The 14,229-nt window shown below is 52.3% G+C and overlaps 1 protein-coding gene across 2 annotated transcripts in view; it reads left to right on the forward strand.

Annotated features, from left to right (window-relative positions):
* The window catches only part of FOXRED1 (FAD dependent oxidoreductase domain containing 1), a 7,507-nt gene extending 1,144 nt beyond the window's left edge, over positions 1-6,363 (forward strand). Inside the window, exons 2-12 of one of the 2 annotated variants that reach the window (XM_007463617.1) lie at positions 995-1,215; positions 2,036-2,146; positions 2,400-2,518; positions 3,694-3,788; positions 4,068-4,169; positions 4,548-4,624; positions 4,773-4,933; positions 5,029-5,158; positions 5,396-5,500; positions 5,684-5,942; positions 6,011-6,103. In XM_007463617.1, the coding sequence (XP_007463679.1) occupies positions 995-1,215; positions 2,036-2,146; positions 2,400-2,518; positions 3,694-3,788; positions 4,068-4,169; positions 4,548-4,624; positions 4,773-4,933; positions 5,029-5,158; positions 5,396-5,500; positions 5,684-5,938 (1,376 nt within the window). In that variant the 3' untranslated portion in view covers positions 5,939-5,942; positions 6,011-6,103. Of the gene's footprint in view, positions 1-994; positions 1,216-2,035; positions 2,147-2,399; positions 2,519-3,693; positions 3,789-4,067; positions 4,170-4,547; positions 4,625-4,772; positions 4,934-5,028; positions 5,159-5,395; positions 5,501-5,683 lie in introns of both variants that reach the window. The other variant, XM_007463616.1, reaches the window with a different exon arrangement.
* The last annotated feature ends 7,866 nt before the right edge of the window (positions 6,364-14,229 follow it).

Below are 14,229 nucleotides of genomic sequence, written 5' to 3' on the forward strand. Positions count from 1 at the left end.
CGGTTCCCAGAGCTATGAGATAGCATGACAGGAGAACCTGGCATAGTCTAGGGGGTCAGGAAAGAAGGCATCCCTGAGAAAATGATAACTGAGCTGAGATCTAAAGGAAGCAAGGAGTTAACTGGGCAAAGAAGTGGGCACAAAGTTTCAAAGCAGGGAGAACCCCTGTGTGGATCCCCTGTGGCGGGAATGAATGGGCTGAGGCTGGAGGGCTCAGGGAGGACAGGGCAAACAGGAACCAGATCATGCAGTGTCTCACAGGCCACGTGAAAGATTTTGGACTTTTATCCTTAGGGTAATGGAAACCAACTGGAGGCTTTTAAGCAAGAGAGTGTGTGATTAAATTAGTGTTTAGAGAAGATCATTCTAGCCGTGATATAGAAAAGAAGTTGGGGGTTAGACAAGAGGGGAATGAGTGGAAACAGGAGCTTTTAACAGTTTAGGTGGGAGAGACATCGTGGTTTGGTCTAGGGCAGTGGTGGTAGAGATGGGGAAAAAAGGAGACAGATTGGGGAGATATTTAAGAGGCAAAGTCGTCAGGACTTGATAACAGACAACATGAATGTAGGTTTGCTGTTGGTGGTGGATATCCAGGATAAGGTGCCACTCAGAGGTCCGTGCTTCAGGTGTGCCAGGATCTCTTGGTCCAGGAGCCTAGGCTCAGGGGAGAGACAGGTCTGCACAGGAGAGAAATACGTGTAAGTCCCCTAGCCAATGGAGAGAATAGAGAGTGTCGGTTTTAGGAAGTTGAATCTTGCAGTGCTGGTTATAATGCACTCAAAGGAAGCGAGACTCTGGTGTAGAGAACATGAAGCCAAGCTGTGGAGTGCTGCTGGGTGCGAGCTGACCTCGTGAGAAGGAATGGCAGTGAGGACTGAAAACTCGGTGTTCAGTTTAGCCCACCTTTTCCTGTGCCCATCCTCTAACACACACACCCCTCCACCTCCTGGAAAGGAGATGTATGGCCCTCTTTGACCATAACTGTATCCCACAGACTGGCATGGAAAGGTGTCAGAGATTAAGAAGACGATCCAGTCCATCCTTCCTGGAGGGGCCTGGAGTCCACTATGTGACACCAGCCACCTGCCCCCTGAACACTCCGATGTGGTGATTGTTGGCGGTGGGGTGCTTGGCCTGTCCGTAGCCTATTGGCTGAAGAGGTTGGAGAAGCGGCAAGGTGCCATTCGGGTGCTGGTGGTGGAGCGGGACCACACGGTGAGGTCTGGGGTGGGGCAGAGTCAGGAGTGGGGTGCAGACTCGTGTTTTCTTAAGGACTCGAGGGGAGGAGAGAAGAGGAAAGACCTCAGTGTTTGCAGGGCCAAAGGGCAGGGCCTGTGCTTTGGCCCTTGTTGAGAAATAGCCCCATGTTCTTCCTCCCTCAAACCAGAGACCTTGACAGTAAGGTTTTTGCTTTTGGAAGCAAATTTCACAACGTTGTATGTCTTGAGATCTCAGAGGTCTGGCCTGCATTCAAGCTGTGGTTAACACAAACAGCTGTCACGCCGCCCTTGTAGGTTACATTACTTCTGAGGTTTTTGCACTTTAACTGTTCCTGTTTAGCACTGCCATCTAGTCACGAATCTTGCTCCTTTGGCCACATCCCTCTGTTTTCCACTTCAGTCTCCTGCCTTGTACTTCCAGGCCATTACCATTTTGTACGACGGCGCCCAGCCCTTTTTAGTTGACTGAGCCTCTCTGCTCTGTGTATCTTCTAATAAGGATTTTAATAGCTATTGTCCTTGTTGGGCTGCTGGTTGACTTGCACATGGGTTTCTGCAAGTTTAGATTATAAACTTGCAAGTAGGACTCCCCTTTAACTTTGGGCACGTGGGACTTCCCTGGCAGTCCAGTGGTTAAGACTCCACACTTACACTGCAGGTGGCCCAGGTTCCATCCCTGGTCAGGGAACTAAGCTCCCGCAAACAGCAGCGTGGCCAAAAAAAAATTAACTTTGGGTATGTGACTCTCACCCTCCAGTACGGTATTCTGCTCACATGGAACAGGGCCCACATCGCCTTCTCTTGTCTTTCCACAGTATTCCCAGGCCTCCACCGTGCTTTCTGTGGGTGGGATTCGTCAGCAGTTCTCGTTGCCTGAGAACATCCAGCTCTCCCTCTTTTCAGTCGAATTTCTCCGTAACATCAATGTACGTGCTGTGAGATTTGGGGGTGGGGTGGTGACCCCTCCTTTAGCCCAGAGAGGGGAGCAGCCCAGCTGGCTGGGCGAGCATATGGGCAGCTAGGAGTTGGAACCCCCGGTTTTCTTCCCAGTGGCGGTGCCCGGAGAGGGCTTCCCTCTGGGTCGGGGTACCGAGCCCGGGGGCTGTGGTGAGAAAGCCAGGAAAGCTCTCCCTCCCTTCTTGAAGTCAGCTTCTTGGAGGAGCTTTTCTTTGCACACAGGAGTACCTGGCCGTGGTCGATGACCCTCCCCTGGACCTCCAGTTCAACCCCTCTGGTTACCTCTTTCTGGCTTCAGAGGAGGGGGCTACGATCATGGAAAACAACGTGAAAGTGCAGAGGTGGGCGCCCGGCACAGCTGCCATGCTGTGTCTCAGCGGCCCGCACGCAGTGGGCTCTGACTCACTTTAGGAGCCGGGGTGATGGAGCCAATGAGACAGGCCCTGCTCCCTAGGAGCTCAGTCTGTTAGGAAGATGCGCACGGGCAGACCTCCGAAGCCCTGTGCTAAGTGCTGTAACACAGACACAGACAAAGCGCTGCCGCGGTGGTTCCTAAATTCCCAGGTGATGAGAACCACCCAGGACACATCCCTCCTAATAAGTCAGGATCTCTGGGGAGGGACCCACAAATCTGCACATGTTTTCTCTAAGAGCTGGAGTGCTAAGCTCGTAGGCTTTGCCGGCCATATCGGGACTCATGTAAAAGGCCGTGGGTCTCATGACCAGTCAGTCAGGACTATCATCTGAGCCTGTGAGCTCTTCACTGGGCCCCAGCGCCCCATCTGTCACCCTGGGCTCTAATCCCGGCCCGGGTTCGCACTTCCTCACTGCTTGATTGCTCCCTAGCACCATGCCAGGGTCTCCTCCACCCTCCTCTCGTCCAGGCCATCCTGCCCCCATATGGCTGCGCAGGCAGGCTGATCTCTGTGCCTGAGACCCTTTAGCAGAACCTTCTGTGAGTTTCACTAGTGACATCAGGTTACATCCTAATAAATGTTAACTTGTTTAATCATCAGAACATGCCCATTTTACATGTGAGAAAACTGAGGCCCCCAGAGCTAGTAAGTGGTGGCGCTGGGACTTGAACCAGGCAGTCCGCCTTGTGAGTATGTCCTTTTAGCGCATACAATGCTGCCTTTGGGCATGAGGGTCCCAGAAGGAGACAGTTGCGCTGGTGAGCAGGATTGTTCTAGGAGGTGGATGGGAAGGCTGTCCTGGGCAGAAGGAGTGGAGGGAGCAGAGTGACCCGCCCTGTTGTGAAAGCACAGGGAACAGTTAGGGGGTAATAAGGTGTTTAGCGTGGCCAAAGGATGGCTAGGGTGTCATAAAGGAAACGGGGGTCAGACGCTGAAGAGCCTTGACTAGGGGCTTGCTCTTTACCAGGGAGCAAGGAGGCTACATGGGGAGTTGGGGGCAGAGGAGTGACATGAAGGAGGTGACTTGTGGAGCTGGGGCCCATACTTCTCCCCCCATACACTCATCCAGCACACATACGTAGACCCACACATTTCTCCAGGCAGGAAGGAGCCAAAGTTTGTCTGATGTCTCCGGAGCAGCTTCAGAAGAGGTTTCCCTGGATAAGCACGGAGGGAGTGGCTTTGGCATCTTATGGTGAGGTTTGCTTGCAGGGGGCGTCAGGGGTTGAGGGGCACCTCAGGTTAGGAGTCTCAGCACCCCACAGCCAAGTCAAGGAGGAACGCTTCCCTCCGGGCTGGCAGGGCCTCCCCCGGGCCAGGCCGGCTCTCTGTCCTTCCGCAGGGTCTGACTCTGGTGCCGTTGGTCAATGTAACTCCCCAGCTTACGAGCCCTAAAGAAGAGTTAGGAGTGCAGGAGAGACAACAGGAGAGGAGGGTCCTAGCCCACCTTCACACATCCTCTTTCTCCTCACAGGGTTGGAGAACGAAGGTTGGTTTGACCCCTGGTGTCTGCTCCAGGGGCTTCGGCGAAAGGTCCAGTCCATGGGGGTCCTTTTCTGCCACGGAGAGGTGACACGTGAGTCTGCGGCCCCGTGTCCACTGCTTGTGACCTCTGCCAGCCAGGACGCCAGCCCAGACAGAGTCTTACCTTCACGCACAGGCTGAGCAAGGCCTGTGCTTGCTCAGGATAGGGGGTTCTCCCCTGGGGACTGGTCCTGGGCATCGTGACTCTGGCTCCTAACTGCATTTGGCCGTGACACGTGATCTGCTTGAAGATTTTGGCACCCTCCTGTCCTGTGCGGCCAAGTTCATCCCTGTTACCCTGTCTCTTTGCTTCAGTGTCTGTGGGAAAGCTTCCAGCCTTCCAGCTTTCTTTCCTCAGGAAACCAGTGGAATCTCCATCTCCTTCCTCTTTGAGGCCTCAAGGGCTTATTTTCTTTCCTTTTTCATGCAGGTTTCGTCTCTTCATCTAACCACATGGAGACCGCCATCGGGGAGGAGGTGACTTTGAGAAGGATCCACGAAGTCCATGTAAGTCCCCAGCCTAGGTGTCTCCTTTACCAAATAAGAAACGTAACAGCTGTCATTTTGATCTTCTTCTACCCACTTCCAGTGTGGGTAAACTGAGGCTCAGGAAGAACTGGACTGCTCCCTCCGCCCCCCTCTCTGGTGCCCATAGGTGAAGATGGACCACAGCCAGGAGTACCAGCCCGTGGAATGCGCCATAGTGGTCAATGCAGCGGGGGCCTGGTCTGGGCGAATCGCAGAGCTGGCTGGCATTGGGAAGGGGCCGTCTGGTACTCTTCAGGGCACCAAGCTGCCTGTGGAGCCGAGGAAAAGGTGACTTGCCCAGGGCCGTGGGCGGGGGGGGTGAGAGGAGAGTTGGGGAGGGGAGTTGCTGTTCTCGCCGCTTCTAACGCCGCTGGTCGCGGCAGGTATGTGTACTTGTGGCACTGCCCCCAGGGACCAGGCCTGGAGGCTCCGCTTGTCGCAGACCCCAGTGGAGCCTATTTCCGCCGGGAAGGATTAGGCAACAACTACCTGGGCGGCTGTAGCCCCGCTGAGGTGAGCTCTGTGGGGTCGGGGTGCTGGGGAGAAGACAGAGACCAGGTATCGCTGAGCAGTCAGGCTTCTTTGGTGGGCCCAGTGCTGGTACTGATGTCACGGTCCCCTCTGGCTTTGACTTGGGGTCTCTTCCCCCCATCCGCCACTTACCAAGCAGACAGATTAAAGAGGCCAGCGAGGCCTGGGTCTGACGTGTGTCCCGGGCAACGTAGGCCTTGTCCCCACCTCTGCCCTTAGGAGGAGGAACCAGACCCAGGGAACCTGGAAGTGGACCATGATTTCTTCCAGGAGAAGGTGTGGCCCCATCTGGCCCGGAGGGTACCAGCTTTTGAGACTCTAAAGGTAACTGGAAGGAGACAGATGACCCCGGAGCATCTGGGCCCCGTTGGGGCCCCCGCCTTGCAGGACCCGTCCCGTGAGCGCGCTCAGCGGTGGCGGAGGGTACCGTGCGCCGACCCCAGCCGGGAGTGGGTGGGGCGGAGCGCGGGGCAGCCCTCCCGACGCACCGCGTCCTGTGCCCCACAGGTGCGGCGCGCTTGGGCTGGCTACTACGACTACAACACTTTTGACCAGAATGGTGTGGTGGGCCCTCACCCCCTCGTTGTCAACATGTACTTTGCAACGGGCTTCAGTGGCCACGGGCTCCAGCAGGCCCCCGCCGTGGGCCGGGCTGTGGCAGAGGTGATGCTGGAGGGCCAATTCCAGACCATCAACCTGAGCCCCTTCCTCTTCAGCCGCTTCTACTTGGGAGAGAAGGCCCAAGAGCACTGTATCATCTGAGCCTGTGAGCTCTTCGCCGGGCCCCGACCCGGGCCCACCTTCACACCGCATCACTGCTTGATTGCTCCCCAGCACCATGCCAGGGTCTCCTCCGCCCCGCTCTTGTCCAGGCCATCCTGCCCCCGTATGGCTGGGCAGGCGGGCCGACCACTGCCTAATGCCCAGGCTGACAGAGAACGATGGGGTGGGATCCCAGGACTGATCATGGCCCAGGCTGATGCCACCCACCAGCAGCCCAGCCGGAGAGAACACCTCGGAGGACCTGAGCACCGTGGCCCAGGACTGGCTCCTTCGTGGGACTGACCCAGAAAGACTGCCTCTGCCCTTCTCGGCAGAGCCCAGGCAGGGAGCATTCTGGGGCAGCCTGGCCCAGGTCTATGGACTTGTCTACTTACCCTATTCATCGATCAAGAAATGTGATTAACGACTTCCTTTCAGTCTTCTGTCCCTTCCTCTTTTCACCTCACGTTACCCCACTTGCCTTCGATAGCGGGCTGGGAAAAGCACAGGAGCGCTCCTAAATCCTGGGTATTAGGCATCTGGTTTGCACGTTAGTGCCTCCTTTTCCTGAGTTCCTGACCGGGGGGGACTGTAGAGGGAAGGAAGGTGTTCATTCATCAGTTCAGTATGTATTCAGTTCCAACCCTCGGCAGGCCCAGGGCTACATATTAGAGATATACCAGCAGGCAAAGCATGGCATGTGTTCTCCCTGGAGAGTTCTCACCTCTGCCCGGCCCCTCGCCCCTCGGTCAGCTACAGCGCAGCCCCTGCGGTGCTGGGAGAAAGCACAGGACACAGATGCCTCACCCCCGCCGGGTGTTTCTCCCTGAAGGTTCCCAGGGAAGTTGACCTCTGAGCTGAACCTAAAGGATGAGCAGTTTAACACAGTGAACGCAGGGTGATCCCAGGCTGAGGGAAAAGCATATACAAAGGCCTGGGGCCAAGAATTAGCAAAATTCAAGGGACTCAAGTGGTGTGTCCCCGCTAGGTCATGGAGAGGTAGTGAGGGGCACAGCAGGGCCGGGGCCTGAAGAGCCAGCTGTGGACCTTGGCTTTTCTGTGCACAGGGGCCACTGAAGGGCTTTCAGTAGGGAAGCAACATGATCAGATTCTCCTTTTAGAGAAGTCAGCCTGCCTGCCTTGTGGAGAAGAGAATGATGCCGAAGCAGGAGACCAGACAGCAGGCTGTCACTATAGTCCACATGGCAGAGACAGCCAGGCCTGCACCATCACGGCAAGAGGTGCATGGACCCGAGAGGCAACAGTAGCAGTGAGAAATGGAGTCAAGTAAGACTCCAGGGTTCTGGCTTGGACAACTGGATGGATGTCATGCCTTTCGCAGAGATGAGCAGTGTGAGGGACAGAGTGAGTGGGACAGTTTGGGACATGTTGAGTTAAGGCTCTGCCTGCAGGACGTCTGGTAGAAATATCTAATAGGGGTTGACTCATGGTTGTGGCACTGAGGGGGATGTGGGCTGTAGGTAGAGACGTGGGTGTCAAGGAGAACGACGGCGTCACCCTGGGAGGGGAGAATAGGGGACTGGTGTGGGGCGGGGGGAAGCTGGAGGGGCTCCCACCATGTTTAAGAGATGAGGATGCTGAAGAGGTGGCCAGAGGCAGGAGAAAAGCCCGGAAAGTGAGGTGTCTCCAGAGCCTGGGAGGAAGTGTCAGTGGTATAAACACACATGAGGGCTGGATTCAGTTTAAAGAGGGTCCGTGAGGACCTTACGGAGGGCAGCCCCAGGGAGAAATGCACCCAGTGGGGTTGAGTGTGGATACTTGTTCAGAGGGAGAAGTGAGTGGGAGTAGAGACAGCCAGCAAAGTGCCCACTCCCTCCCTAAGTGACCTGTGGCGAGAAGAATGAAACATAAAAGATGGGGGTGGACCTCCCGATCATCAGTTGGGAACAGTAGAAGCCCCTGAGTTGCGGGGTGAGGATGGGTGGGGAAGAACCAGGACTAGTTCGGTGAGCAAAAGAGGAAGAGCCACCTGAATGCGGAATGAACTCAATGAACTCACGCTGAAAGAGAGGCAGGAACTTGCCAGGGGCCAGGATGAAGCTGGCTAAACCCAACGTCCGTGTTAACCCTGTAAGGCAGCCTCCTTTGGTGCCCAGTATCCACTCACCCTTCCTTCAGCACAGACGCCCCTATCTACTGGTCCGGAGGGAGAAGGCCTTCATCTGGCTCCTCCCCCAGAAGCTGCTTCCTCCAGGACAACAAATGCTGTGCTTGTTAGGAAGGCGGTAATGAACCCCCTGCACTCCCACAGGGCTTTATTCAGGCTACAGGACAGCACTTACCCTTGCACCTGTCTTCTCTGTGCGAGGGACACTGGGACCTAGCCTTCACCTTTGCCCCAGCCCTGAGCTTGGCTGTCCTATGCTTGTCCTATCCTTGGCTCTCAGTGTGTTTACCTGAGTTCCTCTTTGCTTCCACTGGAGCCAGATCGATCCCTGGCCTCAGGGAATTTTCACTCTAACAGAGGTAAGCTGCTTGAGTACAGGTTCCAAATACCTTAAGGTCCTAGAGGGGATCTCAGGGAAGGTGGGAAGGGCAGGGTTAAGAAAAGATTTCCTGCATAAGCTGCAAAAATGACCCTTGTCAGAAGACGGGGGGTTTTTGAAGAGCAGAGTTGGGAAAAGAGAGGACACCTTGGGTGGAGGGGACCTCAGAGCACAGGCACAGAGCAGGGAAAATGGAGGTATACTCCATACAGAGTAAAAGGAACCCTTTTACTCTGAGCACCTGGGCACTAGGCTAGCTATCTGACAGGCTTTAGCTCATCTACTCCTTCCCACAACACTAGGAACCAGATATCATCATTTCCATGACGAAAGTGAACCTCGACAGGCCCCGCACTTCCCCAAGGTCTCACCTCTAACGTGATGCGCCCTGGATATGAACCCCAGCCATCTGACTCCTGAGCTCCCCCAGTATGGCCTTACACCACACTCCCAGGAGTAGCACTAATTCCTTTTCGCTGGCTGGTGAGAAAAGCAGGAAATCAGATTGAAAGGGAGATCATGAATCTTAGATCGGCCCTATTAAACCACCTCCATGCTCCAGCATTTCACCTGCACAGCAGTAGGCGTGTTTCCCAAACCGGCATGCGAGGAACACTGCTCAGGAAGATACTGACATTCCCTCTGGGGTGAAACAAGCTTGGGAAATGCCGGTTGCTATATCCCCGCCTGGGTGCTTCACGCTGCTCATCAACATCCCAAGGACGCTAAGAAGTCCCTTCACTCGGTCTAAGCCAGGCCTCGCCACCGTTTGCCCGTCACACTCGGCCAGGCGTTAGTGCCCGCAGAGCCGCGCCCACTGGGCCATGAACTTCAGAGGAGCGTGGCAGGCGCCCCGGCCCCGGGGGGCTGCCCTCACGGCTGCCACGGCAGCAGGCCTCTCCGCCTCACCACTGACTGTGTGTGGCCATTGGAAAAGTCCCGCATCATCTTCCTCACTTGCCTAAAAAGAAAAAAGGTATAAACGCTTCCCTGGCAAGGCGTCGAGAAGACTCAATGAATGAAGTAAGGGGGTTCTTTCTGTGTCCGCGACAGAGAGCACAGCCGAGGCTGCAGGTTCTCCTGGTGGGTTTCGGGGAACTCGGGAGGAAAGACTCATCTCCAAGCTTCCGCCCGGTCCTTAGCTGCGCAGATGCCCACGAACCTCCCTGCGAGCCCGGGGAAGCGGGCGCGGAGGACCCGGCCGCCGCCCCCTAGGGTCGGGCTCGGGGCGCGGGAGCGGCGGCCGGAGGAGGAGCCGCGGGCCGGGAGTCTCGGCGCTTCCGGGGCAGCGGGAGGCCGGCTGCACTTCCCGTGGGCGAGCGGCCCGCCGGGCTTCGGAGCCAGCGACCCGCACCGGCCGCACCGAGGCAGCGCCCCGCGCACCCCGGCGCAGGTGAGCGCTCGAGGAGGCGCGGGCGGGAGCGGGAGCGGCGGGGCCCCGAGGCCCGGGCGAGCAGGCGAGCGGGCGGGGCGGGCAGGCGGCTGAGCCGGCAGGACTCCCGCGGGCAGTGGAACCCCGTGTTCGGCCCCGTTAGCGGCCCGGTCCCCGGTCCCCGGTCCCGGATTTGCCCTCTCCCTGCGGCACCTCTGGCCGGTTCACCGCCGTCCCCTCTGCGCCCCTTCACCTGGCCGCTCGTAGCACCCACAACGCGGAAGCGGGTGAAAAGGCCCTCGGAGAGAGCTGTCACCTTCTCTGTCGCCAAGGAATCTCGTGCAGGGAGCCCTCCTTGAGCTTGAGGAGCCTGCCTGGTTCAGGTGGCTTCGGTCTTGAACTGTAGATTCTTTTTCTTCCAGGCTCTCGCCTCCTTCTCTGCTCTGTCGCAGCCTTCCCTCTGCTCTTCTGATGGCCTTTGTGACAGTTTCAGCAAGAACGGGGCTTTACTTAGGGTTACAGGCCTACGGAGCCATCCCTTCCACAGTCATTTCACGAACCTCTGCGATGGGCTGGGCATCGTGTGACAGCACTGAACAGGACAGAGTCAGCCTTTGTCCTCTACCTGGGGACACTAGGAACCACACACACCCTGACAAGTGCAGCTAAGAGAGGGGAGGATGGAGTACACACTCCGCAAGCTGATGCATCTAACCCAGGGGCCACGGAGGGTCAGGAATGACCCATTGTCAGAGGAAGTCACATCTAGTTATTTTTAAAACCTTTTTTAAAAATTGAAATACAGCCCACACACAGAAAAGTGCACAGATCTTAAGTGTACAGCTTTCCCAGTGTCACATTCCTGTGACATTCCTGTGCAGCCCACACTCAGAATAAATAAAACATTACTCGCACTCCAGAGTTTTTTTGACCACGCCAAACAGCTCGTGGGATCTCAGGCCCTGACCAGGGATTGAACCCTGGCACCCAGTAGTGAAAGCCTGGAATCCTAACCCCTAGGCCACCAGGGAACTCCTCAGATGCCCTCTTATGCCCACTTCCAATCACTACTTTCACCCATGCGTAACTGCTATCCTGGTTTCTAACATCATAAAATAGTTTTATTTGGTTTTGAACTTTGGATACTTGGGATCATACTTATGTACTTTTGTGTATGGTGTTTTATCCTCAATATGTAGATTGAACCCTGTTGCATTTGGCACTCGTTCATTTATTTTCATTGATGTGTAATTTTTCACTGTATGGATAGACCACAATTTATTTCTACATTCTACCGGATACTAGGATTGATGGATACGGTTGTTTCCAGCTTGGGGTTATTGTAAATAGTGCTGCTGAGGCATTCTTATGTTTGTGTTTTGGTGAGCATATGTTAGCACTGCTGTTGGGTACATTCCTAGAAGTGGAATATAGCGCCAGACAGTTTTTCAAAGTCCTCCTACCAATTTGCACTCCCACAGGCAGTATATGAGTTCTGTTTCTCCACATGCTTACCAATACTTGATATTGTCTGTCTTTTTCATTGTAGCCATTCTGCTGAGTGAGTGGGAAGTGGGGTTGCACTGAGGTTTTAATTTGCATTCCTCTGGTGACTAATGAATTGTGCATCTTTTCATACATCTGTTGGGCCTTTGGATATCCTTCTGTGAAGTGTCTATTCAATCCTTGTGCCCATTTTTCCAATAGGTTGTCTCTCTTTTTCTTACCAGTTTGTAAGAGTTCTTAAATATTCTGGATATGAGACATATTGGATATGTATTTTTAAAATATCTTCTCTCTCTCAGGAGATTGCCTTTCACTGTCCTTACTAAGAAACCAAGTTGAAGGTAGATTTTAACAAAGAAGAAAGGCCCAGTGAAAATAATAAAATGTCTGGTTTTAAAATAGCACAAATAGCAGTAATAATGCAGGTATTCCAATAAGAATATAGACTTGCATAGCCTTATTAGCATACTCTTATTTCCTTCTGGTAAATACTTCTGAACAACATGCTTTTAAGTTATTTGAAATTATTCTCTGTTAGGAAGATACAGATTGCAAATTTTCATCTTTCTTTGGTCCCCAGACATTACTAAGACTTTCTGTCTGGTTATGGTTAAATATGAACAGAATTAGATATTAATGAAGTTATTTGCTAATGAAAGATGAAGATATTATAAAAAGTTAGGGAACAGACTCTTAAAGCTAAACATTGGTGATTCGTTTGCTCTAATAAGACAACTATTCATGAATCAGATCCTACAATTCATGTTCTCTGACATGATTCTTTGGAAAATAATGCCAGTCTTCTGTTAAATTTTTAAGCATGTGACGTAATCATTGCGCTTTAACTTGGGATGGTATTTCAATAAGTAATTACGCGTGATAGTCAACCTATTTTGTAGTCAGCCTATTTAGTTAAAAGTGTTATAAACGGGGCTTCCCTGGTGGCGCAGTGGTTGAGAGTCCGCCTGCCGATGCAGGGGATACGGGTTCGTGCCCCGGTCTGGGAGGATCCCACATGCCGTGGAGCGGCTGGGCCCGTGAGCCATGGCCGTTGAGCCTGCTCGTCCGGAGCCTGTGCTCCGCAATGGGAGAGGCCACAACAGTGAGAGGCCCACATACGGCAAAAAAAAAAAAAAAAAAGTGTTACGAACGTACTCAAATCTCCTGAAAAAGAAAAACAAACAAGAAAAACAGTAAATCTTGTTTTCTGTTTATACTATGATGTTACATCTTCCCTTCACTTCACAGGCAAAACTTTAGAAGTGTATAATTACTGTCTTCATTTTCTAGCAGGCATTTCATTTGTTCCTCATCATCTAGTTTCTGTTCTAAATGAAGGTGGGGTTTTGTGTAGGCAGTTGGTCATCTCCTAATTTTCAAATTCAAATGCTTCTTCTTAATCCTCACTGGCCATTGGACATTGTTCACCAGCACCAGTGTAAACACCATCTCATTTTCAAAACTCTCTTTCCTTGCCTATCATAACATCGCGTTCTCCTGATGTGTCTGCTCGTAAAACTTGCTCCTCTCCGTCTTTTAACTGTAGGTATTCCTTAATGCTTTGTCTCTTTCCATGCTACGCTTTCCCCAGATGATTTGAATTATCACATACAGGCTGATGACTACTGCATCTATAATTCTGGCCCTGCTGTCTTCTTCCAACTCCAGACTCATTTTAAACATATGGCTTGGCATGTGTCTCCATGCAAATATCCCACTAGGATCTTAAACCTACTGTTGCTTTATAGTAAGTTTTTGTTATTCTGGTAGTGGAAGTCCTCTTAAAGTTCCTCTTTAAAAATCTTAGTTTTTTTTTAATCTAACCGCCCCCCCCCGCAAAGCCTTTTTCAAAAATATATAAAGAGCAGTCATTTTGTAAGCTCAAAAGGGAACTAATTATAAAGGTATAATTTGTAAACTGTATCCGTCATTAAATTCACTGCTGGCACAATCTATATTACATTCAATGCCTGCGTATTTACTTGAGACCTACAGCAAAGTAAATACAAAATAAGTTCACACCATTTCAGTTTAAAATGACCTTTAGTACGCATGTGACATAGTTTCAAAACTAAGGCAGTTTTTTAAAACTAAGGAACTGTTTTCCAAAGACCAATTTGCTACGTTTTGCAAAATACAGCAACACTAATTAAAATGCTTCACATTCCGTGTTTGGTCAGTAAGTTATATTTCTATGTGACTAAAATACAGCTAAGATTTTAACAACCAAAGTAACAATACTTTTGCTATACAATTAAATTTAGGGAGTTCCCTAGTGGCCTAGTGGTTAAGATTCAGCGCTGTCACTGCCGTGACTGGGGTGTGATCCCTGGTCCGGGGACTGAGATCCTGCAAGCCTTGCGGCCAAAATATTAAATAAAAATAAAGTAGTGGGTGCTTTTATATACACATACACACACACACTCACACATATATTTGAAATTTTTGACATGTTTAAAAGTCTTCAAAATTTACAAAATGTAGTGCTGAAAGCATATGTACTTTGTTATATATTTAGCAAAAATTCAGCAAAATGATTTAATTTAATACAGGTTATAAGACTTCAGTTTTCTGCCTGCTAGAGTCCCATCTTAAATCTGACTTTATAGCAAAATAAGTAGTTTGAAGTTTATTTCACAAAATCAAATCCCAAGATTTGCCAGGCAATTTTCAGTTATTCCACTGCTTATATAAATCGAGACGAGTGGTTCCTTGTGTCAGAGTTACCTGGAGAGCTCTTAAAAAATACAGATTTGGGGCTTCCCTGGTGGCGCAGTGCTTGAGAGTCCGCCTGCCGATGCGGGAGACGCGGGTTCGTGCCCCGTTTCGGGAAGATCCCACATGCCGCGGAGCGGCTGGGCCCGTGAGCCATGGCCGCTGAGCCTGCGCGTCCGGAGCCTGTGCTC

Source organism: Lipotes vexillifer, unplaced genomic scaffold, assembly GCF_000442215.2.
Source record: "Lipotes vexillifer unplaced genomic scaffold, Lipotes_vexillifer_v1.1 scaffold442, whole genome shotgun sequence".
Classification (NCBI taxonomy): domain Eukaryota; kingdom Metazoa; phylum Chordata; class Mammalia; order Artiodactyla; family Lipotidae; genus Lipotes; species Lipotes vexillifer.